General features: G+C 39.6%; 1 protein-coding gene across 4 annotated transcripts in view; it reads left to right on the forward strand.

The window, feature by feature from the left end:
- Nucleotides 1-26,221, forward strand: part of HERC2 (HECT and RLD domain containing E3 ubiquitin protein ligase 2) — a 200,367-nt gene that overhangs the window by 161,966 nt on the left and 12,180 nt on the right. For all 4 annotated transcript variants that reach the window (XM_075916267.2, XM_075916303.2, XM_075916286.2 and 1 more), the window contains exons 72-86: nucleotides 2,232-2,363; nucleotides 2,688-2,846; nucleotides 2,932-3,050; nucleotides 3,464-3,589; nucleotides 3,843-3,998; nucleotides 4,193-4,308; nucleotides 4,444-4,642; nucleotides 7,169-7,383; nucleotides 9,342-9,519; nucleotides 11,927-12,088; nucleotides 13,005-13,096; nucleotides 14,313-14,452; nucleotides 15,329-15,516; nucleotides 16,287-16,484; nucleotides 19,433-19,516. In XM_075916267.2, coding sequence (XP_075772382.2) covers nucleotides 2,232-2,363; nucleotides 2,688-2,846; nucleotides 2,932-3,050; nucleotides 3,464-3,589; nucleotides 3,843-3,998; nucleotides 4,193-4,308; nucleotides 4,444-4,642; nucleotides 7,169-7,383; nucleotides 9,342-9,519; nucleotides 11,927-12,088; nucleotides 13,005-13,096; nucleotides 14,313-14,452; nucleotides 15,329-15,516; nucleotides 16,287-16,484; nucleotides 19,433-19,516 — 2,264 coding nt within the window. The remainder of the gene's footprint in view (nucleotides 1-2,231; nucleotides 2,364-2,687; nucleotides 2,847-2,931; nucleotides 3,051-3,463; nucleotides 3,590-3,842; nucleotides 3,999-4,192; nucleotides 4,309-4,443; nucleotides 4,643-7,168; nucleotides 7,384-9,341; nucleotides 9,520-11,926; nucleotides 12,089-13,004; nucleotides 13,097-14,312; nucleotides 14,453-15,328; nucleotides 15,517-16,286; nucleotides 16,485-19,432; nucleotides 19,517-26,221) is intronic.

Raw genomic sequence — 26,221 nt, forward strand, 5'->3', positions numbered from 1 at the left:
TGTGAAAGATGACACATCTTTCTGCTCTCAAGTGCTCTATCTTACTAGGAGCTTGTTGGTTTTCTTCTTTCATTTACTCATCCATGTGGTATTTTCCTTTCTGTCTCTCTCATCAAGTGTGATACTTAAAGTATGAGCCAGCTGTGGATTTTGATGGCTCACCTTTCCTTCAAGAGGAGAAGTGCATTTTATGGAACACTTGGAATTTGTATAGTAGTTTGGGCCTTCTAGTGACTGACATTTCCCTGCGCCAAGATTATTTAAATTGAGACATATGTCTACCTTTGTCTGAAAATATATGTAGGGGCAATTGGGTGCACAGTTTTATAATTATTTGTACCTATATTTAAGTTGCTTAATGGTTGTTGTAACAGATATACACTATCATAGCCAAATCTCATTCAGTTAAGTTCAATTTGATTGAATTAAGACAGGTGTTTGCAAACTTCATTTTGCCATGGCCTCCTTCTGACTAGAAAAATTACAGCATGATTTCAGAGAGGTGGGGAGGACCTCAGCCTCACTGCACTGGGGATGGAGAGGACAAAGCCCAAGTCCCACCACTCTAACTGCAGGGAATGGGTGCTAAAACTGTAGTTTAAGGTGGTCAGTGCCAGGCAGGGGCCCTAAACATGAGCTCCACCACACAGAACTGAAGTCTTTGGGCTTTGGCCCTGGGTAGAGGGGCTCAGTCTTCAGTCCTAGGCCCCATCAAATCTAAGTCAGCCCAGCAACCCCATTAAAGTGGTAGTGCTGTGGTTCACTTTAGGGTTCCAAACCACAGTTTGAGAACTTCTTAATTAAAAGTAAACATTTAGAGTTCAAAACATTTACAACATTTTACTATAATGTACTATTGTGAGCTTATCTGGAACTTATTTAATAGGAAGACAAGATTTAATGCAGTCTCCAGAAGGCATTAGGATGGTCAAAGGGCTTTCTGGGACAAACTTTTGAAGTAGATTTCCTATGAAGTACATGGGGATGAGGGGAGAACAAATTCTCTCCTCTGAAGCCAACCTTTTGAAGCTTTGCACTGGGAGGAGATATCCTTTGTGTACCAATTATCTGCTTCTGAAAACTGCAGGTGAAAGGGTGGACTAAACATGTTTATGGAAGTACTTATTCTGGGCAGAAGCTGTGATGAGCTTAACACCACAAATTGGGTGTGGGTGTTGGGCTCTGGTAGGAGCAGTATGTTGTTAGAGGTACAGTGATGTCTCATAAGCTTATAAGCATGTCTGTAGGTTCTGTTGGGGCATGTCTACTTAGAGCTAAAGTTGAATTAAGATACACAACTTCAGCTACGTCAGTTGCGTAGCTGAAGTCGAAATAGCTTAATTCGGCTTTTGGCATTGTCTACAGAGCAGGAAGAGCACTCTTCCTTCAGCTTACTTTACTCCTGGTGGAATGAGGGTTGCAAGAATCAGAGTAAGAAGTCCTCTAGCTTGACATTGTTTTTAAATAATGGATTGCTGGGTAGACACACATTATTTTGGAACGTCCGTTATTCTGAAATAATGCTGCTGTGTAGAAGTACCCTTACTGTTTTAAACGTTTTCTCTGTAGGACTTCTGCCTTGGGAATAAAGAAAGCTTATGTAAAAATAACGGTGTGGTATTTTATAGCTATTATCAGTCTTCGCAAAGAGAGAAAGTAGGTGTGCTTGGCAGGTTCTCTCTGCTGGGAATAACGTAGCGAAGACAGGGCAGTATGCATCCTGTAAATACCTGATTAGAAGTGAATGAGACACAGATCTCCATCCATAAAGACAATATCTGGGGAGGTGGAAGCCTGAGAGCAGATGTCTTTATTTAACCATTGATGGGAAATACAGGTGCAGATGGCCTGAACTGTGAATATGAAAAGGTTCCAAATATTTAATTCATTTTGTATATTGTTATGGATTGAATGGTCTCAACATTTTATTTAGGACAGTGAATTTTCAGAAATGTACCTGACTTGTATTAAAACAACTGATGGCATCTCTTAGATAACTTAAATTAGGCAGTTAAAGCAGAAACAAAATTTTGTCAGGAAATTGCTTCTTGTCTTTGATTTTTAGCTATTTTTATATACACAGTTATATGCCTCATTTACAGACTTTTTTTCTAGGATATATTAATCTAATGCTCAAAGCAGCTAGATTCTAGTTGTGGTGTTTTATGGATGACTCAAATAATCATTAATCCGTACAAATGAAAAATGTATGTACTATCTGACTGTAACAGGTCGTGAATGGTCCGATTGGTCCAGTGAATTGCGAATTCCGGGAGATGAATTAAAATGGAAGTTCATCAGTGATGGTTCTGTCAATGGATGGGGATGGCGATTCACTGTTTATCCTATCATGCCAGCTGCTGGTAAGTCATAATATATAGTAAGGGGAGAGAGCGGACTTGCAGACCTGTATCTCTCAATTTATATTTATTGCTCGATCCTAATATTCATAAACAAATGTTGTGTAGTCCACTTTTATATATGCATATCTAGAAAACAGAATACATCATCAAAGTAACATGATACATACATAAGAGAGAATGCAGTTTTGGCATGCTCTTCTTAGAAAGATGAGTATCTGGATCAAAAATTTGTTTTATAGTGAGTGCTGAAGGTGTTAGATCTCAGGCCACTTATTAAGATTCTCATAACTAAATGGTTAAACAAGTTAACATTTTTTTTCACAGGCCCTAAAGACCTCCTTTCAGATCGATGCATTCTTTCTTGTCCATCAATGGATTTGGTAACGTGTTTGCTGGATTTCCGCTTGAATTTTGCTTCTAACAGGAGTATAGTTCCTCGCCTAGCAGCATCACTTGCAGCATGTGCTCAGTTGAGTGCCCTAGGTAGGTTCAAATTAAAAATTAATTTTGTTGTTCATATGTAAAAATGATTCTGTAAGCAATTTAAGTTTTCTTTTTACAATTATAGCAGCTGGACATAGAATGTGGGCCTTGCAGAGACTACGGAAGCTGCTAACAACAGAGTTTGGCCAATCTATTAACATAAACCGGATTCTAGGGGATAATGATGGAGAAACACGAACTATGGTAAGAAGCCTAAATTCTCAATAGTAACATTGTGCTCTAATTTGTTAAATATTCAAATTAATATAATACTTAGATACAGTGCTGATAACTAAAGTTTGTAGACAGACAAGGAAAGTATAGGTGGATGGCTTCCCCACGCCTTCCAATTTACTTCAGACTTTTTCTGGAAGGTCTTCACTTGTAGCAAAAGACTGGTTTATACTTGATACCCAGATGCCAAGAAGTAAATGGTATTTGGCAGAAAGGGTGGTGTTTGTGATATGGACACATCCCTATTAGAGGTTGTACAGAGATCATGTTTTACATTGTTTATCAAATTGCAATTAATTTTCCATCACTACTACCCTAAATTTCCCTTTCCTACTGTAGTATATTCAGTGTATAGATTAATTAACCTTTTGTTGTTTCTTCAGAGTTTCACAGGCAGTGCTTTAGCTGCTTTGGTCAAAGGTCTTCCAGAAGCTTTGCAGCGGCAGTTTGACTATGAAGACCCTATTGTGAGAGGTGGCAAGCAGTTGCTTCACAGCCCTTTCTTTAAGGTAACAAGATGTTAATATTAGATAATTAAGTAGCATGATTCGGTTGGTATTTTATATTAGCAAGTTTGTATGGTAAGCAAGGTAAAGTGACACTTCCCAAAAACTGCCACATTCTTCATCAGGGAATATCCATCAAAGGGTCCACTGAATATTTACTCATTTCCAACTGGAGTTTAGTGTCATGGAACTAAATCACACCTCTGGTTGCACTTCAAATGCAATATAACTCCAAAACTTTTTTTTGTTTTTGCAGGTGCTTGTTGCTCTTGCTTGTGATCTAGAGTTGGACACACTTCCTTGCTGTGCAGAGACACACAAATGGGCTTGGTTCAGAAGATACTGTATGGCCTCCAGGGTTGCTGTTGCCCTTGATAAGAGAACTTCATTGCCTCGCCTTTTCCTTGATGAGGTACTGCAGAAATATTTTCATTATGATAGTAGAACATGTGAGCGTATTTAAATAAATTAATTATGGAGCCCTGTGTTAACAATATATTTAAATCTGAGGAAGAAAATAGCTGAGACTTAAAAATTTTATGCCAAGTGTTAATCAAGAGTAACTGGTATTTAAGTCATGATTTCTAATCCAATATAATGTTGCAGGTGGCAAAGAAAATCCGAGAATTAATGGCAGATAACGAGACTATGGATGTTCTCCATGAGAGCCATGATGCTTTTAAGAGGGAGCAAGATGAACAGCTTGTCCAATGGATGAACAGGTTATTATTTTAATTTGCTATATGATGTTTTGGTCTCGCAGTATTTCAAAGTTGAGTGTTAGAATGAGAATGTATCACAGCTTTCATTTTTAATCTCCAAAACTTTTCCTTTGTGTTCCTTTGAACTATCTGTAGGAGACCAGATGACTGGACCCTTTCTGCTGGAGGTAGTGGAACTATTTATGGTTGGGGTCATAATCACAGAGGACAGCTTGGAGGTATTGAAGGGGCAAAGGTGAAAGTTCCAACTCCATGTGAAGCCCTTGCCACTCTTAGACCTGTTCAATTAATTGGTGGTGAACAGACTTTGTTTGCTGTGACTGCTGATGGGAAGGTAAGGATTACAATAAATAATTCAAGTTAAATTTCCCTGGCAAATTTCAGCCTTCCAGAGTAAATTTTTATAAAACTTTTATTTAAAAAAAACTCAACTGCTGGTACTGGCAGAATGAACTCAGAACCTAGTTGAATAAAATTCTCTACTGTACTGAAGAACACTTTTGCCCTGTACAGAAGATGCTGTTACAGCCTCTATACTTAGGGGTCTATGCTGAGCATAACCCAGCCATCTTCTTCTGAACAAATGATTAACATTACTCTGAAGAGTACTCTCCTTGAGGGAAATGGTGATATGCTTCATATTTGTAGAATTATTGATTTGAGTGTTTGACTTAATCAGAGAGGCTTACATTTCTTTCTTCTTTCTGTGTGATGAAATAAAAACCAAGGAAATGGCAGTTAAGGTTGATACTGTGGGCTTAACACTTTGTTGTATGACCATATCCCATAGACATTTTAATGCTTGCTATGCCTATCAGATTCATGAAATATAGATCAAATGGGAAGATTTAGCTGTGAGACTGTCTTCATGTTTTTCTTTATTTAAACCTAGTTTGTGTAAACTGAATTTTTGAAGGTAATTTAGAAAATTTTAAGAGTCATGTAACTAACTCTTAATGTCTATGTATGCCCCAATACTTTAAGTCACTTAGGGTATGTCTACACATCAAAGTTGTGTAGAAATAACAGTTGTTATTTCAAAATAACTTTTCTAGCGTCTACACAAGCCAACCGCTATTTCGAAATTAAATCGAAATGGCAGAGGGCTTATTTTGAAATTGGCATTGTTCCTCATGGGATGAGGTTTACCAATTTCGAAAATGCTATTTCGAAATAAATGCTGTGTAGACACTTATTTCGAAATAGGGGGCCTCCAGCCCTTTCCAGGGTGCCCTGGTGGCCACTCTGGCCTCAACCAAGAACACTCCTGTCCTTCCCCCCCTCCCCGGAGCCCTTAAAGGGGTAGATTCTGGCCACAGTGCCTGTGCCAGCTCCAAGCCTGCCAGCCTAGAGCCAGCAATCACTGCCCCTGACCCAGTGGCCCCAAAACTGTGAGCCAGAAAGCCACTGGCAGCCAGCCCTCCACCACTCCCCAGGAGCAGTCTGCCAGGGCCCGAAGAAGGTGGGCGCCTTCCTGGTCCAGGGTGGAGATCATAGACCTATTCAGGTTTGGGGGGATGCCCCCAACGTCCATGATCTCCGCACTAGAGGGGGAATGCATACGTCTATGGCGAGATAGCTGCCAGCCTGGCCACCAAAGGCCACATGCGAATCCAGGAGCAGGTTTGCATGAAAATCAAGTTGGTCCGTCGAGAGCCCCCCAACCCTGAGCTTCCCCTCCCACTTCTTCCCTTTGTTTCCCTCTTCCAGCTCCCTCCTCCCAAGTTTCTCCCTCCCCTCTCCCATCTCCTTTCCCCAGTCTCACCAGAGTTTCATTCCCTCCCCCCCCACACACTTTTGTTAAATAGAGTTTGTGTTCTTGAAAATACATGTATCTTATTTTACATCAGGAAGGGGGGTTAGGGAGGGGTAAGTGGAAGGACGTGAGGGAGGAATGAGGCACAAGCCCCTAGTGGAGCAGACCAGGGAGGCTCTTAGTGCTCCTCAGGGTAGAAGCTCTCCCGCAGGGCCTCCAAGATTCTGACAGCCCCCCGATATACCTCCTGGATGGCAGCCTGCAGAAAGTGCAGCCAGGCTCTCAGGAACGCATCCACGAGAAGCACCAGAGTTCCCAGGGGCAGTTCTGTCTCCATGTTGCAGAGTGTTGTGGTGTCCTGAGTGAGAGCACACAGAGACAAAATGTTTTGCTGTCCCTCTTCGATGTAGCCAAGCAAGCAGGGAAAGCTGAGAACTGGCTGTCCGGGGGGGGTCGGGGGTCCCTTTAAGCACAGGCCTCAGGCAGCAGCCATACAAAGTAACTCCTGACCTGATGCCCTACTGGATCTGGTTCCGGCTGGCCTTAAATGCGATTCAGCATCTACCCAGTGTGGACGTGCTATTTTGAAATAGCCAAATGCTATTTCGAAATGCATTTTGCCTATAGATGCATTATTTCAAAATAACTATTTCAAAATAATGCTGTAGTGTAGACATACCCTTAGACCATCAGAGCCTGTATGTGAGTACTGCTTAGCAAGCTGACAGTTTGTGCTAAAACATAATTTCAAAATGGTTCATGCGGGGGGGAGGAGGAAGGGAAGAATAGCTACTTAAAACTTAAGTCATTTACAAGTTCCTTCTCCCCATAAGAGCAGTTTAGCTTATGTACTAATGTGGCTTTGTCTTCACACTTCACATCAACAAATTATTTGAGTTGTGAAAAAATAAGACCGTCATTCTAAGTTTATATATGTCCTGTGTTTTCCAGGAAAGGAAATTCAGGTGGCCAAATAATTTTTTTTTGTCCTTTATTATACTAAAGAAACAATCAATATTAGAATCCAGTTAATTACACGGAGTGTATCAAGTAGTTAAAGTTAAACATATTTAGGAAGTTAATTTTTTTTTTCATTCATTGAAGCTTTATGCCACTGGATATGGTGCAGGTGGCAGACTTGGAATTGGAGGGACCGAATCAGTTTCCACTCCAACGTTGCTGGAGTCTATTCAGCATGTGTTCATAAAGAAAGTTGCTGTGAACTCAGGAGGAAAGCACTGTTTGGCACTATCTTCAGAAGGAGAAGTTTATTCTTGGGGTGAGGCAGAAGATGGTAAACTGGGTCATGGAAACAGAAGGTAACATTTTGAAAACCTTTTATGTTGAGAGATTGATTCACATTAATGAGATTTATATAACTGAAGCATTGTACAAATATTACCTAATCTATAGGTAGATCAAAGTCCTAGCTTTCCATACCTACACAAGGATTGGCTTTTTTAAACTAGAGAAGCCAATACAATTCTTAATAAAATATTTCTAGGAAAAAAAAGTGGTCCCATTTTGACTTTTGTTGTTAGCTATATATTGTAACAAATCCATGCCTGCCTCAGACAGATGGCTTCCAATAGAGTGTATGTTCTGGATATTTGGCATGTCATGGCACTACAGCATAGCACAACTAAAACTAATATTATCCTGCTCCAGAAGCAAAAGCTCAATACTACTTGAGCTGAATGAGAAACTCCATTAGCTGATAAAGGTGCATGGTTTACAACGAAGTACGGCAGTTGGGGATAGTAGTACATTTTACACTAACAATCTGGAGTAAGGGGTAAACAGTGATACTAAACTGCTCAAGATAGTTAAGACCAAAGCAGACTGTGAAGAGCTTGAAAAAGATCTCACCGAACTAAGTGATTGGGTAACAAAATGGCCAATGAATTTAATGTTGATAAATGTAAAGTAAAGCACATTCGAAAAAATAATCTCAACTATACATATAATACGACGGGGACTAATTTAACTATAACTGCTCGAGAGAGAGAGATCTTGCAGTCATTGTGGATAGTTCTCTGAAAACATCCATTCAGTGTGCAGTAGCAGTAAAAAAAACCAAGCAGAATGTTAGGAATCATTTAAAAAGGGATAGTGAATAAGACTGAGAATATCTTATTATCTCTATATAAAACCATGGTATGCCCACATCTTGAATGCTACGTACAGATATGGTCACATCATCTCAAAAAATGATAATAATAATAATAATAATAATAATAATAATAATAATAATAATAATACTGCATTGGAAAAGGTTTAGAAAAGGGCAACAAAAATGACTAGGGGTTTGAAGTAGGCCCTGTGTGAAGAGAGATTAAAAAGACTTGGACTTCTTAGCTTAGAAAAGAGGAGACTAAAGGGGGATAAAATAGAGGTCTATAAAATCATGACTGGCGTGGAAAAAGTGAATAAGGAAAAGGTATTTACGTGTTCCCATAACATCATATAACTAGGAGTCACCAAGTGAAATTAATAGGTAGCAGGTTTAAAACAAACAAAAGGAAGTTTTCTTCACACAGCTCATGATCAGCTTGTGGAACTCCTTGCCAGAGGAGGTTGTGAAATCCAGAACTTTAACATGGTTCAAGAAAGAACTAGGTACATTCATGGACGTTAGGTCCATCAAGGGTGCCAGGGTGGATAGGATTTGTGTCAGAGGCTGGGAATGGGTGACTGGAGAGGGATTGCTTGAAGATTGCCACGCCCTCTGAGACATCTGGCATTGGCCACTGTTGGAAGATGGGATACTGGGCTAGATGGACCTTTGGTCTGGCCCAGGTTATGTTCTAATTGCATCACAACATGTTAAAATTTATTTATAATCAACAATTGATTAATTTTTGAAGATAAATGCTTTGACTCCTTTGTTTTAATGAAGTCCTTACTAATGTATTGGTTTTATATGGGAAGTTGAAGTAGGACAAGTTACTGCAATGACATAAAGAAGTCTAACCGTTTTGAGGTGTTTAAATGATACTTCACAATCAAAATGAAAATAACAGAACGTATAATATGTAACTATCTACTTATGATCTATAATTATGCACATGGAAACTCACTGATATATGGAAATTCTTCTAGCCTACGTGAACCTATACAAATAGGATCATTTTGAATGTTTTTTCAAATTAATTTTCTTTGGGAAAATGGACCAGAATCAAGTAATATTTTAAAATGAGCAAAAAGATTCCTATATTACTTAGTCTGCACATTTTACTGATTTTTTTTTTTGTCTGTTTAAACTATTTCATTTCAGTCCTTGTGATCGTCCTCGTGTAATAGAATCTTTGCGGGGCATAGAAGTAGTTGACATTGCTGCTGGTGGAGCACACAGTGCATGTATTACTGCAGCAGGGGATCTTTATACATGGGGAAAAGGGAGATACGGACGCCTAGGGCATGGAGATAGTGAGGATCAGCTAAAACCCAAACTGGTGAGAAGATGTTATTGGAATTAATCACTGCAGTTTGAATGTCTATTCTAAATATTTTTTGTCTTTAAATGCAATTTTTTTTAAAGAGTAAATGTGTAGAGAAAATGAGAATGAACTTGCCATTTTACTTTTGAGAGAGAAGTGGGTTGAATAAAATGCAACTGCCAAAGTGTCAGCAAACACTAGAAAAGGAAATGCCTTGCAGCAGAGAAACACACAAATGCTGAGCATGCTGCAGCAGCTGATGCCCAGAATAAGGGCTGGAGCTCACACATACCCGTTAAAAACAGAAGAAGCAGAAACAATTTCCGATAGTCTAAACAAAGCAACCATTCAAATAGTCCATTACTCACAGCCCTGTTGCCCCAGCCCTATACACAGAAACAGAGCAGGAGGTGGAGCTGGCAGTTCTGCTCCTTTCCCTGAATTCCCCCACCCCCAGTGGGGAAAGGAGCAGAACTCCTGTCCCTGTCTTCTTTCCATGAAGCTGTTGTGTCTCTGTACAGCAGGATGGGGATCAGGTGGTATGGATGCTGGCCTCCTCCTCTCCCCTCCCCTCCCCAGCCTCCCTCCACTGAACCTTCCAGGAGGGAAAGGAGGAGAACCCCCAGCCTTGTCCTACGAGACACAGATGGAGACGCAGCTCTGTGAGGGCAGACTGCTACTTTTCTTGCTGCAGTTCCTCGGCAAGCCCTAAACTGCAAGTCTTTCAGGAACTGCATCAGAAAAAGGAGCAGATCATCAGTTGCTGCTCTCTGGTATGGATTGGGCAGGGGGCAGTGTAGCAGCTGTGCTGCAGGAGCTTCTGGCATAGACCACACATTCTGTTTCTTTCCTGAAGTTTCCAATGCCAGAGGAGGAGAACTAAGCACACATCCATGTTCCCTCTAATCTTTTCCATACATGTGTGGACTTTTCCCATCCAGGTGCAGAATTAAATGTTTGTATGTGCAATGAGACGTGCATCTCCAATAGAAAGAAAAACCTAACTATGGGCGCTCTGCAGATCAGCAGGGCAGCATTTTAATTTCTTCAGAGTGGCCACACAAGCTTACCACCGTGGTGTCCAACATGCTAACCACGGGCCACATGAGGCTAGTTGGCTTGAACAATTAGCTATTTGGCCTGTTGAGTGTGGCTGTTTTGCTATTGCAGAAGCCAGTATAGTGGCTACTGCTTCAAAACTGATTGGGCACTATGGGCTTACAGGGAACACATGTGTACCTCCTCCCTCACCCAGTAAAGTGGGATGGGATCGTGGGGAGGAGACTGGGAGAGAATGGAGACTGGGCTGTGGGCGAGCAGAGTCGCAAGGGAGTCATGTGGCCTCCTATGCATGTTACTCTTCCCTCCCCTCCTCTCTTCTAACTTGAAAAATTTCTCTGTTGATGTAGCGATAAACAATAAGAGCAGTTACAACTGATATTTTTTTGTTATAGTTATGTATTGATGTCTGTGACTCCAATACTGAGATACTGTTAAGAGAAAAATATATTTGCCAGAAAGCATTATAATTTTGGTAAAGAATTTTCTAAAGTAAATAGTTTTAATGGATGTAGATACGTGTGTGATTTGAGTCTTTCCAAAGAACGTATTTTTTAAACTTATAAAGCTGGGGTGGGGAACCTTTTTTGGGTCATTTGCCTCTGACCCAGAGAAAAATCAGTTGAGGGCCACACACAAAAAGACCCCTCACTGATGTGGCACCAACTGAGATGGGGAAAGAGACTCCCCACATTGCTGTCGCTCACCAGAGCCTAGGAGGGCCAGACTAGTGTATTTTGTTTGCCCCAGTCCCAGGTGGGGCCAGTGTGGGAGGGCTGCAGCACCTGCACTGGCTGCTGTGTGGGGAGGGGGAGCAGGAGGGAGAGGGAGAGGGGCCAGATCCAGGCAATCTGGGGGCTGCATCCGGCCCCTGGGCCTGAGGTTCCCTACCCCTGTTATAAAGGATATCATTTGTAATAAATTAAATCCGAGAAAGCTAGATGTCCTGATTGAATTATTGTTAGCTTCATAATCTCATGCTAACTAGCTTTTAATAACTTTAATTTAGATGGATAGTTCTTCCACAAAATTACTTGGCACTTGAACTGGCAATCCATTTTATTATCTGAGGTTGACTGTTAAAATATGCAGGTTATCATTTCAGAATATATAACGTCTGGTTTCTTACTCTTGTTTTGGATTCTTGAGTATTATAAACCAACAAATAGCTATTTGCAAATTTTTTTTTGTTCACTTTACATAATACACAATAAAATTTAGAAACCAGTAGCTGAAGTTCATAAAACCATTAATTCTCAATAGAGAGTCCCTGCAAAGGTGACTTTTTATTTCAAACAGTAAGTCAAATAAGAACAATGTGAAACTTCTTCTTGTAAACAAAAAAATGGTGTCTCTCTTTCAGGTAGAAGCATTACAGGGTTATCGTGTGATTGACATAGCCTGTGGTAGTGGAGATGCCCAAACATTGTGCCTGACTGATGATGATACTGTTTGGTCATGGGGTGATGGAGACTATGGAAAACTTGGGAGAGGGGGCAGTGATGGCTGTAAAGTGCCAATGAAGGTATTTATACTTTACATCAGTTTAAACACACTCGTTTTAGAGATGAGTAATGAAAAGCAAGTTATCAATTTAAAGAAGACTTTTTCTTGTTTTAGGAGAAGTTTTCCTGGTGGTTTCTGTGGGGACATCTCCATTAGGTGTACTGACTAGTAATATGGCCTTGTGCTTGTATGTCTGAGTAACAAGAGTTGCATATAATTTTTCTTTCTCTTTGAGCAATATTGTTGGCTCCTGAGGTATTCCTAACTTTTAAGTTTAGCGAGGCTCTCAAAACAGTAAAGCCTCCTGACATACCTCCACAGGTACATATACTAATTCAAGGAAATGGTACTAATGTGGTGATACCAGTTCCAAAAAGGAATAAAAATAGATTAAACTCAATGTCCCATTTTATTATGAACATATGAAACTATAGTTCACTTGGAACTTCACAAAATACTAAGAGTTGAAGAAAGTACAAATATCTGGTAGCATGCTAATATTGCTATATGGTGGTAGAGCTGTTTGTCCTCTGGACTGAGGAGAGGAAAAAGCAGAACATGCTATGTAAAATGTTACCCATTTCCTTGGTCTAAGCTTTTTTTGTTTTGTTTTAATATTTTATTCTCTAATTTTAAACAAAATTTAAACTGGGAGAAGTAGAGTTCAGAATGTGACTTCTGAACAGCATATACATCAAGTTCAGCTAGAGGCACACATACAATAAGGCAAACTGCAGAAAGGGTGTTAAATCAGTCTATCAACGTGTCCCACTTGGAATTTAGCTGACACACTGATTATTTTTTCTGTATCTGAAGAAGAGGTTTGTGGAGCTTGAAAGTCTGTCATCTTTGCCAACAGCAATTTGTCCATTAAAGAAGATGCCTTACCCACCCTGTCTGTCACAATCTAGTTACATTTAATCCTCTTTTTCTAGATTGATTCTCTCACAGGCCTTGGAGTGGTTAAAGTAGAATGTGGATCACAATTTTCAGTGGCCCTTACCAAGTCTGGAGCAGTGTATACCTGGTATGTCTATGGAGTGAATGGCATAATTAATGCTGGTCTACATTCTCCCACTTAGGTTCCTCCTTCCCTTTAAAGTAGCATCTCTGTGCTTACCTTTGTTGCTTCCTCCTCTGACTCTATTACAATTAATATATATATAAATAATTAGCAATAAGATTCTGAAAAAAATGGAGTAATAGTCACCCACTTCTTCCCCTCTAATTTGTGTCTGTACACTTTCTGGCTATGTCTGCAATTCTATTAGGTTAAATTGCCTTATAATCAAGTTTGGTTTTACTCTGTTACATTAAAATGGCTGAATGTCTGCACAGAAATTATTTTAATTACATTCATGAAAGATTATATCTATTGGTAGTTTATACAAAAAATTGCGCACATAGAATCACAGAATTGTAGGGCTGGAAGGGAGAAGTCTAGTCTCCCCAGAGCACTGAGGCAGAACCAAGTACACTTTGACAGGTGTTTGTCCAACCTGTTCTTAAAAATCTCAAGTGATGGGGATTCCACTGTCTCCTTCAGAAGCCTGTTTCAGAGCTTACCTTATACTTATGTTTTTCCTATTATCTAACCTAAATATCCTTTGCTGCAGATTTAGCCAGTTACATGCCCTACCTTTAGTAGAGATAAAGAATGATTGATCACAGTCCTCATAATTGCATCCCTTGATGTATTATGCATCTAAACATTATTACATTCTGTGTACTTGATAAGATGACTTGGCAAATGTGGATATTCTTTACAACTTCATATAGTCTTAAGTTCCTTCAGTACCATGAAATTCATAATCTTCTCCTCTCTCTGATCTTACTGTATTCCTATTTGAGTGAAAGGCATGAATGTCTTGCCTTGAAGATCCTCTCACTGGCACTCACATATGACATTTTTGGAAGCAGAGTCGTAGGATGTCTACTAAATATCTAATAAGTTTGGTTAATGGTCTATATGGAAATAAGTGTTCATGATAGTGATTTTACATTTGGCCTATATTTGTAAATCTCAGCATAAAACACTAGTTTCTGCCATAATGGTGACTGAATACAAATTGGTCTTTGGTCCCCTTTCTACAAACAACCAAATCAGCTTTTAAAGTTTTCACATTTCACTTGAAGACAAAAGTACTGTATTATGATGTATGCAGAGTTAAATTGTATGTATCTGGAAATCTTTTTATAAGTGTGTAGTTGGGAAAAATGCTAGTTATTTTATCTGTATGCAGGGGTAAAGGCGATTATCATCGATTAGGCCATGGATCTGATGATCATGTGAGAAGACCTCGACAAGTACAAGGGTTGCAAGGAAAGAAAGTCATTGCAATAGCTACTGGCTCTTTGCACTGTGTGTCCTGCACTGAAGATGGTATAGAAAATAAATTCTTTAATAATTCTTGATCAGTTTTATTTTGAAAATCAATGTTTTTAAAAGTCTGAAATCTGTTGTAACAGCATTTTCAATGAGGCACATCTTTTGTCCATTGATATCTGCTTGCATACTTCTTGAGCAACAAACCTTGATTTGTGTTGGTGATCTAAAAGGGCATGTTGCAAACAGTCTCAAGGTTTTCAGTCACTTAACTGGAAACAATAAGAGTTTCATAAGGTTTGAACATGCTGAAATGTTTAACTTGGTGAATGAAGTATGGAAGCAAATAGTCATTTCTTCTTACAGAGCAGCTTATATTCATTTTAGTATAGTGACCTATTAAATGTTCTTCTAGTAGTCTAATTTCTGTTTTTAATTTGTGTATTTATAAAAATAGATTAGCATTTTTATAGATACTGATGAAATATTATGCAGTAGCTTAGCTTTCCTTTAATTTTAATCCGTCTGATCTGCCATGGAACCATCAAATATAGACACAAAGTAATTTTTCTATCACTGTAACTATAGTTCTGATTCTCCGTTTCCTCCTTGTGATTTAGATACTTGGTCTGTGTTCTCTTAAATGAGTACCGTATATAAACTGTTTGGGCAGTGGACATATCTCTAGATATGTTTGTACAGCAGCTAGCATAATGGGGTTTTACTTCTACTCAGTAATTCTGGATCTTTCCTTCATGCAGATAATAAGTTTTGTTTGTAGCATCTAAGAGTCCTAGTCATAGGATAGGACCCAATTCTGCTAGCCACTGTACAGAGAACAGAAAGATGGTCCCTGCCCCAGAGAGCTTCAGAAGTAAATTTGATTTTTCATCCTTCTTTTTGAAGGAAGTAAACATATTTGTGTTGGTTTAGGTGAAGTGTATACTTGGGGAGATAATGATGAAGGGCAGCTCGGAGATGGGACAACTAATGCTATTCAAAGACCTCGGTTGGTTGCAGCACTTCAGGGTAAAAAAATAAACAGAGTTGCCTGCGGGTCAGCACATACTTTAGCCTGGTCAACTAGTAAACCTGCAAATGCTGGCAAGCTTCCTACCCAAGTAAGATTTTGCTTTAGTAAAGATGGATATTGAATATTAGTTCATGCACTTACTAAAATGTTGTAGCAGCTGTTTTTCCTTTCTGAATAACTAAGTAAATGCAGAATGCATAGTGTTAGGTTTGGATCAAAACTTTAATTGCTTCTTTCCATTTCTTGCTCCTGTCCCCCTTCCCAAATTCAGATAGAGGGATTCCACAATTCTGTGCAGAAACAGTTTTTGCCTTTTTAGTTACCAATTAAGTATCACTATTAATTTAGTTTGAAAGTCAAATGAAATTGAAACAGTTTACAACAAAAGCTATGGAAGTTTGTTTGTGGATCTTTCACTGTTGCCTTGGGGTTTGAAAGACTTACTTTTAATTGTTTCCTTTTCCCCCCACCATTATAATGTTGATGTGTCTCTGTTGCTGTTCTTGCCCATCATATACAATAGACTAGATCAAAAGGACAGCTAAGAGTCCAGTATAAGAATATTTCTAAAATCCTGGAGTGTGCATGCGCGCGCGCACCAAAAAGTCACTTCCATATTCCAGTGCCACTTATAACACTTTAAAAATCTTTTCAACTTAGTGATACTAGAAAAATGTTTTGTATACAAGTTAACTTATGCTGTCTTTAGCATTAACGCTCCAAAATAAATAAGTCTATTAATTTCTTAAAACCAAAATCTTCCTGTTTCCTTTACTTAATTGTTACTCTGTAAATTGTTCCATGCACATACAGTAGCTACATTTGCTCACCCTTAAAAATATGATTGTTCTCTCATAGGTTCCTATGGAATACAACCATCTTCAGGAAATACCAATAATTTCATTGAGAAATAGACTATTGTTACTGCATCACATCTCTGAACTGTTTTGTCCTTGCATTCCCATGTTTGATCTCGAAGGACGCCTTGATGAAACTGGTCAGGGACCCTCTATTGGGTTTGATACTTTACGGGGAATTCTAATATCACAGGGAAAGGTATTTATCAGGATTTATATTTGACTTTTCAAAGAAAATCATAGATTATGGTAATTGTGTTTGTAATTGTATACATTATTTAATTTTTTTCAGAAGGAAAATGGAATAGAACTGTGTATCTTGGCTCGTGTGTACAATAGAAATAATTCATCATAATGTATGTTATTTCAGGTGGCAGGTGGAATTTGACTCAAATCCTATTAGGATTATGTGGGCTGCTGCTATCAGTTTTAAATTTAAAGTCGTCTTGTTCTTGTTTAGTTGAGTTCTCCTAGAACTTACCTTGAGAGAGTAAATCTAAATAGACTTCTTCTAAGGGACCACATTTTGTTTTTGATTTTCAGATTTAATGGTTTGGGGTTTAGCTTTTGCGCAAAATCTTGCCGCCTGTCTATACTAGCCGCAAGTATTTGCACAAGAACACTGACTTTGTACTGTACAAAATCAGTGGTTTTGCGCAAATATTCCGATGCTCCCGCTCAGGGGTGAGCCCTCTTGCGCAAGCGTTCTTGAGCAAGAGGGCCAGTGTAGACAGCCAAGTTGATTCTTGCGCAAGAAAGCCCGATGGCTAAAATGGCCATCGGAGCTTTCTTGCACAAGAGTGTCTACACGGGCATGGATGCTTTTGCGCAAAAGCAAATCTTTTGCAAAAGCTCTCTTGTGTAAATACTTTTCCGTTAAAAGTATTTGCGCAAAATCATGCCAGTCTAGACGCAGCCTAGAAGTGTCCCATGATAAATACATTTGAGCCAGACTAGAATCAGAACATGAACAGTTTTGTGTGCTTTATATGTTGAGTAAAAGAGCAGTGGTGCTAGAATCTGAACTAAATGGCAGTGTCCAGGTGTCTATGCTTCACAATGTCTATGGACCTTCTGAGTGAGTTAAACTGTAACATTAGAAGGCTCATGAGAAGGCATATTTAAACAAAGCAATGGGGGGGGGGGGAAGGAGAGGGGAGTCAGTACTAGACATGGGATGAGGCAGCTGGATAGCATGCCCCAGCTCTTAGGAGGGTGGTGGTGTGTTAATTTACATATATGGGCCCAGAGAGTCAAAGGTGTTATACCTCTCACTTGCCAACATTGAAACAAGGTTTTGGGTTTGGCGTACAGAAAACTACAGCTTGCTTATCATTGTGGAAGATGCACCATTAGAAATCCTTTTCACCTTTTATTAAGGTGCAAAAAAAAGGAAAAGCATTTAAAATGCAGTAGTTAAAATTTCAGTTAGAAACTCCCTTGTTCCCTTTTTCTTTAGCTGGAGAAAGTTTTTAGAAGGGACATCACTCTTGTTTAGCAAAGATAGAAAACAGGTTCTGTTTCTGATGTTGGATTTTTCACTTACAGCCTTACTGCTGGAAAAACACAGGCACAGATCCGGGTCTTATCAGCCACTTTGAGACCCATAAACTCATCCCAACATTAGACAGTGTTTAAAGCATTGTTTTAGCTGACCTTTCTGGTTACAGCAGTGTTGCAAAATACACAGTTCTGGCAGACTAACCCAGGCTTTTCTTAGACAGAGGGAAAGAGAGAGGAGAGATTGGAAATAAGGTGGGGAAGGAAAAGTGCATTTGAATTGGGGAGGAAAGGGGAGACAGTTTCTCATACCAGAAGCTACTCTGGATTCAGCCAGAGTTTTTGAAGATGGCGCTTTCACTTGACTTCCTCTCTGGTCTGGTCTGGTCAGGGCAGCTTTCAGGATCAAGGTGAAAGAGATGGTGGGGGTAGGACCCAGAAGGATGAAGCTTGCTCCTTCTCCTTGTCTCAACTGTCAGTTAACTTATGCAATGTCTCAGTCCTTTAGCTTTTGTCTGGCTCACCTGTATGTTAGTACTGAGTTTATAAAAATGCATTTAGTGTTTATATTTTATGAAATGTTTGTGTGTTGCATGTATTCATTTCCCATATAACATGGGATACAAATATTGTAAGTTAATATTTAGATGTTTGCTTGGTAACTACAAAAGTATTTGCTCAGAAAGTGTACATTTAGCCAGGAGAGAAGCATTACAAAGTGTGAACTACTGGCTTACCAAGAAGTGTTGTCTTGTGTCCAATTAAAGGAGGCCCATAGATACCAAATAAACCATCATGGAATATCCGTGGAGAAAAGATGTAATAGATTGCTCCCTCCAAACCCAGGAAGAGATGTGCACAAGCACTTGTCTTATCAGTCTGAATTCTAGGGGGAAGGGAATAAAAATATTTAAGAAGAAATTGTTTCTATGCTGCTTAAACTCTGATGGTTGAAGATCTCAAAGCATAAACAAAGGACCACCAGCTGTTTAGGCTGGGTTAGCCATTAAATGACGTCGAGCTTGCATATTACAACAGCTTGTATTATTTTTTGGAATCAAAGTTGTAACTCAGAGGTGGGCAATAATTTTTGTTGGGGAGGGCACTCCAATAATTTGATAAGTGATCATGGGCTGTACTTTTCTACCATGTGGAAGAAGGGGTTGTGACCTGGGGAAGAGGCTTGAGATCCAGGAGGGAGTGGGTGCCAGATGCAGACACGGGCTGCGAAGTGCTTACTGTAGGAGGCTCCTGGTCAGTGGCAGATTCCCTGATTGCCGCAGTCCCATACACTGCTCAAAGCGATCAGCCTCTGGGACCAATATGTTTGTGTCTGCCTGCAGTTTGGGGGGGTTGCGCCGCCTTCACAGTCTGCCCTGAGATTGGGGGGAAAATTTTTTGAAAAAATTCACACAGCTTGGTACTAAGTATCGTTTTCCTGTTTAGTCTGTTCCTTGTTGTTGATAGGATCTTTGAGGACAAGATGCTGGTTCTCTTGTTCTGGGCTTAATCTGTGTTATATCGCCTCCACTCCGCTAAGTGAAATTGTTCATATGTTTAAATCTGAAATCACCACAGATTCAAACTCGTATTGTAATTTTGGCACTGCTCTGTTTATGTATACTTTTTTATATTTTTATTTTTTAGGAGGCAGCTTTCAGAAAGGTGGTGCAAGCAACTATGGTCAGAGATCGTCAACATGGGCCAGTTGTAGAACTCAATAGAATACAGGTAACTAAAACCGTGACAGTAATGGGTGGCTACATCTGATGTTTGTCCTACAAATGTGAATGAGTTTAATTATGCTCAAGCACTCTTATGAGGACTGCTTCTGTAAGTGAGTGATCCTCATGGACTAGCTTCCACTAGTTTTAATTCCACAACTTTCATTTGGCAGCTCCAGTGCTTTGTTTAATGGCTGAGGGCATGTCTGCATAGCAGTGTCAACCTGCCCTTACCAAGCCTGACCCTCCTTGGTTCCACACACACTGATTCTTTGGATCTAGGACTTGAACCTAGGGTCTTGGGATCCTGCAGGGCTAGTTGGCCCAAGTCCATGTTAAGCTAGGACCAAGAGTCCACATACTATTGCTTTCCTGTATGCTCGTGACCCTGGTTTGACTTGGGTCCCAGTAGTCTTCCAGATATATCCCAGAGATTCTTGGGGCAACTTCCTTAGTTCTCTCTCTGCTCTGTATGGCAGCGTCAGTGTCTCAGGTGCCTTTTCACTGCTGTGCCAATCTTACTTCCTAGCTGCCCAGGGTATTGGGAGTACTTCCCCCACCTATCCTGAGTTGGGAACTCTGTCATGCAAAGCAGCTGCTTGATCCCAGGCTCCTTCACCTTCTGTGAGGCTGCATATGCAGTGGCACCCAGATAGTATGCACTGTAAGGGCAATGAATGGGAGCCAGCCCAAAAATTTCCCCTCTTGGTGATCCCTTGTGCCTACCTCCCGAGGTGCAGCAGGGGCAGGGATTAGTGATTCTCTGGGGTGGTACAGCACACTGCAGCCCAAGCCCCGGGGCTCCACTTCACCACTTTGTAGCCAGCAACGGCCAGGCCTTAATGTGTAGGTGTGTGTGATTTTCCTTTCAAATTTTCAAACAGACAAAACAAACAAATCCTTCTTCATTGAACATCCCAGTTTAAAAATTAAGACTCTCAAAGTTTCATGTTGATATTTTGGCAGTCCTGAAAACTGACGAACGGGGGCATGTGTGCATTTTCCTGTCATTGTGTTTCGGCCTACAGATGGAGAGCCCAGTTCTCAGTTTAGATGGTAGTTCAGTATAAAGCCGCCTTAAACTGCAGTCATTGTGTACCCCATTATACCAAAGGACCTAATTGTGCAATTTATATACCCGGGTGTTCCTTATGGGCACCTGACTCCTATCCATCACACTGTCACTGGAGTTTTCCCTCAGTACAATAGGCTTGTAGGGCTAGAGGGTTGACACTGGTGGAGATGGCAATATCAGAGCTGTAAATTCAAGCCTGGTTCAGATAATCCCTTAACCTAAGGTTAAAGTGCAGGGTAGGTGCTCAAACCCAGTGTTACCTGACAGGGCCAGTTGACTCAAGTCCCACTAACCTTGCTCTGTAGACTTACCCAGAATGTCAGAGAGACTACTTAAAGAGATAATATGAACTTGGTTGAATGTGCTGGAGACAGCTGCTTATTTATGTCCATTGCTCTGTGCACTGTAGCAGGTTAGATTTACACAATGCAGCATGGATCCCTTATGTAGAACAGAGCTGTATTAATTTCTGTGGCTGGCAGTTATGTAACAGTTCCGCCTGACAAAATCATTTGAAAGCCTGCTCGCTGCTTAAGCGAGGAAAAATGGTAGGATAGGTAGAAGGAGCTGAAAACTACTTTAGAGAAAGCTAGAGGTTGTGAGGCCATTCAGTGATAGGGATTTCTAAGGTGAAGGGATGATATCATCCTTGTCTAAATTCTAAATCCAGAGGGAGTGGAGCTCCCTTTTGAATTACTTTTAAGCTGCACATCTGAGGAAATCTTCTGCCATGACCAGCTCTTATCTTGTAGGAGCAGAGCTCTGTGCCTGTATAATTGAGGACATGAATAACAGCTGTAACCATGTTCTGCTCCCTTTTGGACCTTCATTCTGATATAAGCCACCCTTCAGTCAGCCATTTGTTGCTGATCTCCTGTAGACCCAAAAATAGCAGAATAACAAGCTAGGGCTTATAAAATGGGAGGGGAATTGTTATTTTATTTCTTTTGTAGCACAGATTTATACGTGTTAGAAAAAAGGTAATTTTTTAGCTATTTGGGTGATTGCTTAATTGTGTTTTATGGCTGCTTATCCTGCTCTTCCTCCCGCATCTTCCAGTTGGCAGCTGCTGTTTTTCTCCCTGTATGTAAGATTTCACATTTATTAATATTTATTCACTTCACACTTTCTACAACTCATAGTGTTCTAATCTCTCCAAGTTACTTTGTAGCTTGGTTATTTCCTACATTGTCTGTGATCACTGCAATTTAATAGGATTGAATTTACGCTTGGGAGCTTCCAGATCAAAAACATAAAGCAGCATTTCGGGATACAGAGTAGTGCACTTCCTTTTTTCGTAGATTTAAACACTTTGTAGTTAGTTCAAAGGAGGGAAATAAAAAATAATCTGGTAACCAAAATTTGTGGACTACAGTCATTGTCACATTGTCAAGCATGAGACATCTCAAGCACATATGTGGACTATCTCATGAAAATCCAAGAAGTTAGATAATATGAAGATAAAATGATGGATTCAGATGTCGATATACCTCTACATGGTCACATGAGTGTATTTTGCTTTTGCTTTCATGACTGCCTAATGTTTGGCATTACATGTTTTAACGTCAATGATGGAGGGGAAAGAATCCTTTCAGAATAACCACTTCCCTCAATGTGACCACATGTGATAGTCAAGAAAGGACAAGAGTTTAATATCCTGTTCCCTAAGTACACTTGAGGGCATTTTAAAATGTACTTCAGTCATGAAAGCAAAATAAGATAAACTCATGTGACTATGTAGGGTTATATGGACAGGCCTTTTCCACACACATTTCTGTAACATTGAATAGTAAAGTACTGTTTCACTTTAAACTGACTAGAATTCAAACTTATTTAGTTCCTTTGCTTTTTTTTCTTTCATGGTATAGTACATAGCATAGAAAGTTGGAAATCTAACTTTCTATGGAATTAGATTAGCCAATTTTTTTTAATTGTAATGATCTGACACTTTTGTTAATTAACTGACAAATATTCTGCTTTGTCTATACTCCATTGCCTTCTCCCTTATCACATTAGAAATGTGTCTATAAATATGTAGAGGCTTTTTGCTGCCTGCTTCTTCTGACATAATACTATATAATATAAAGACTGCTGTAACTTTGAATTTTGTTGAGACCCCTGACTGAGAACATCTTCAGCTTAGTTTTATTTTTCTTCTTGCATTTACTTCCTATGCTCTCAAATTATCTGGGTACTGGGTCCTGCCATGAGGGCAGGGGACTGAACTTGATGACCTCTTGAGGTCCCTTCCAGTTCTAGTATTCTATGATCTTTCAGTAGTTCAATTTCCTCATCTCTACACCTTAGATGAGTAAGGTCCTTCTTGAACCAAGGGATGATTGCAACTTAGCTGTGAATTTTGAACATACAAGCTATGACAAATTGTGGGAAAGTAATAATAAACCTTATTTGCATTTATAAGGTCCATTATTACTGAAGTAATTGGGCTTCTTTAGTAAAAAGAAGAATGAGAGGGGACATGATAGGAATTTTCAAGTATCTAAAAGGGTGTTACAGGGAGGAGGGAGAAAAAATTTTCTCCTTAGCCTTTGATGATAGGACAAGAAGCAATGGGCTTTAACTGCAGTGAGGGAAGTTTAGGTTACACATTAGGAAAAAACTTCCTAGTTGTCAGGGTGGTTAAACACTGGAATAAATTGCCTAGGAAGGTTGTGGAATCTCCATCACTGGAGATATTTAAGAGCAGATTGGACAGACATCTATCAGGTATGATCTAGACAGTACTTGTTCCTGCTGTTAGGGCAGGGGACTAGACTTGATGATCTCTTGAGGTCCCTTCCAGTTCCAGTATTCTATGCTTTCCATTATTTTTCCATATTGGCCACCTGGGGCTCAGAATGGGGGCCGCTGAGGTTCCCACTCTCAAAATTGTTGTGGAAGCCTAATAATTGCTGTATTCAGTTTCTGCAATGTTGTGACTTAAGTAGGGCTTAATAGATGAGGCAGTAGTGTCTAAGATGTTTGGCCCATTTCCTCATGCCAGTTATAGGTTAATGAAAACAGGGTATTCCCCTGTCCTTCCGATTATTGTTGAACTCTGAATCCTTAAACTCAGTCATTCACCTGAGACAAACTGGTAGCAGCAAGGTCTGACTTTGTCTTTAGTTATTCCTTTCTCTGCTATGTATTCCTTTCTCCTCATGTATGTTACAGTAGATTGTGATCAAATTATTTTTACTATTTCTTTTGGATAAACTAAATTGATTGAGCTTCTTTAATCTCTAATTCTCAGATATATTTTCCAAACCTTAAATATTTTTTCAGTATCTTTTCTGAAGTATGAAAGCCAGAACGCGACATGGCATTACAATACAGGTCTCACTAGTGTAGACGGTATCAAACTCTTTGAAGGAAGGACGTCTCTGCAGAAAGCTAGAAAAAGTGGTGGTGTTCTTTTTAGTTAAAATTTCTGTAGTCTGGATGTGGGCAAGATTACATATCAATAAATCATGAGAGCTAGATCCTTCCCTATTATAGCCCTTTCACTTAAAACAGATTCCATAGGTTGCGTCTTATGTGTCTCTAAAGAGAGTGGTTTGCAGACACAGGCAGACCCTCTTTTCTGGTCCATAGGCCACACAGCTAAAGCATTTGAGATTTAAATCCTGACCTGATTGAAATGATCTGGAGTTTGCGCATAAAATTTCAGTGGAGCCAACACTTCAACCCAGTTACCAAATCCACAGATCTCAACAATAAACCCTTTGTCAACAAAGGAATATATCGTGCGTGTTGGTTATCATAGTTAAGCCTTGATGGGCACTCTAGAGTAACATCTATACGTTTTTAAAGCCAAACTGCCTCTCCATGCAAAAATACAAGAGTTGTATGAAATAATTTTAATTTATGCAAAGAATACTTAATTGAATTAAAAAGTATTAATAGTATTTACATTGTGAGAGCTTTCTCATGCTGCTCAGTCAGGATTGCTTGCGAAGCTGCACCTTATTCTTCTATAGTTTCAACCTCTGAAATCTGGGTTTGTCTGGTCTGGCAAGATATGTTGTCTGGCAGAACCACGACCAGAGCCAGTGTCAGGAGCGCAGCCTGGGCCAGCAGCAGCAGGGCTGGTGACCAGAAGCACAGGCTGGGCTGGTGGCAATGGGACCAGCATTGCAGGGAGCACAACCCCGGCCAGGCCAGGATTGAGAGTGGAGACCAGTGGCTTGGACTGGCACCCTGAAGCAGGACTTATGAGCTTGTCCAATTCAGAAAACTCCCTGGTCCTGAGGGTGCTGGACCAGGGAGGTCCAACATGTAGTCTCTCCTGAGCAAAAACTTCTTGGTTTGCTATGAATTGGTTTAATAGTTTTGATATGTGATTATTTCCAAATTTTTCCTTTATTTTCTAAATTGCATACTAATATAAGTCCTGGTATGAGACTTTGAATTGGTGATTGCATCTCTAAATCTTCTTAGCATCCTATTTAACCCGCCCTCCCCCCCCCCAAAAAAAAACACTTGCCTGATTCTTTTCTTAGTGTGATATTTTTGGGAAGTCAGATTAAATGGAAGTCTTTGAGAGAGATTTGTGTTGATGTAGCACAACATTGTAAAAAGAAATTATATAAATATAATTATTTTCCTAAGTAAATGTGTGGTAACTGGTCTTTCACAAGAACCTGTTTATATCATTCCATTTTAGTATTGTAGTTTTCTTCAATGCAACCTGATGGTTTTGAGATTTCCCTTTTATACCATTCTTCAAGCATCTTCGTTTCCAAATCTTGCCTTAAAACGTATTAATTCAAAAAGTGTTTAAGGGAACTAATGAGAAATGTGCATATGCTTCTTTTGTATAATTTATTAGAAGCTCAGTTTTCATACCATAGGTACTTTTAAAATAATAGTTCAAAAATAAATAAGCCATACGAATGAATCTGTATAAAGACTCTTTAATCAACTGTCCACATCAATACAAACTTTTTAACTCACTCTAAGTACTTATATCTTATTCAGCACGTCCCATCAGAGGCAAGTGGAAAGTGGCCTCTTAGCTGTATAATATATTCACCGCTTTCCTGATGTGAAAACGTACCCTGTATATGAGTGGAGACTTCTTGCATTAAACAAGTTGATCACCATCCAAAATAGTTTCATTGCTCAGATCTTTCCAGATATTGTGCTGACAGAAAGAGCGCTCTCTCACCTCTTGCTTAGCCACAGCAATTGTTTTTGCAAGTATTTCTTTGTTGCAGTTGCAAACAAGACTTCATCACTAATGCTGCTCCGTATTCCCGATTGCTTTATCTGTCACTTTTCAGATGTACATGATAGTTACCTTCTTAACATTGAAGCCAAAGAGGAAAGTGTTCAGGAATCACAAAATTAAATACTGAAGGGTAGAAGGTTTTTGCCTACATGGCCATGAATTAATGACAGTGTTTAGTTATTTGACCTTTAACAGAATTCTTCCTCACATCTATTTGGAATAAAATCTTATTTCACTAATTTCCTTTAATGCGTAGAGCCTGGACTCTAACAAGAAAGATGTCCCTAATGTCACAATTGGAGGGTGTAGTACTCAGCCTGTGCAAGGGTATAACTGCCTTCATTCTTGTTCCATCCTAACTCTCCAGTCCTACTCGAAAGACACCAGTGGCAATAGTATGGCCA

Source organism: Pelodiscus sinensis, chromosome 1 (assembly GCF_052426305.1).
Source record: "Pelodiscus sinensis isolate ZL-2025 chromosome 1, ASM5242630v1, whole genome shotgun sequence".
NCBI classification, from domain to species: Eukaryota; Metazoa; Chordata; order Testudines; family Trionychidae; genus Pelodiscus; species Pelodiscus sinensis.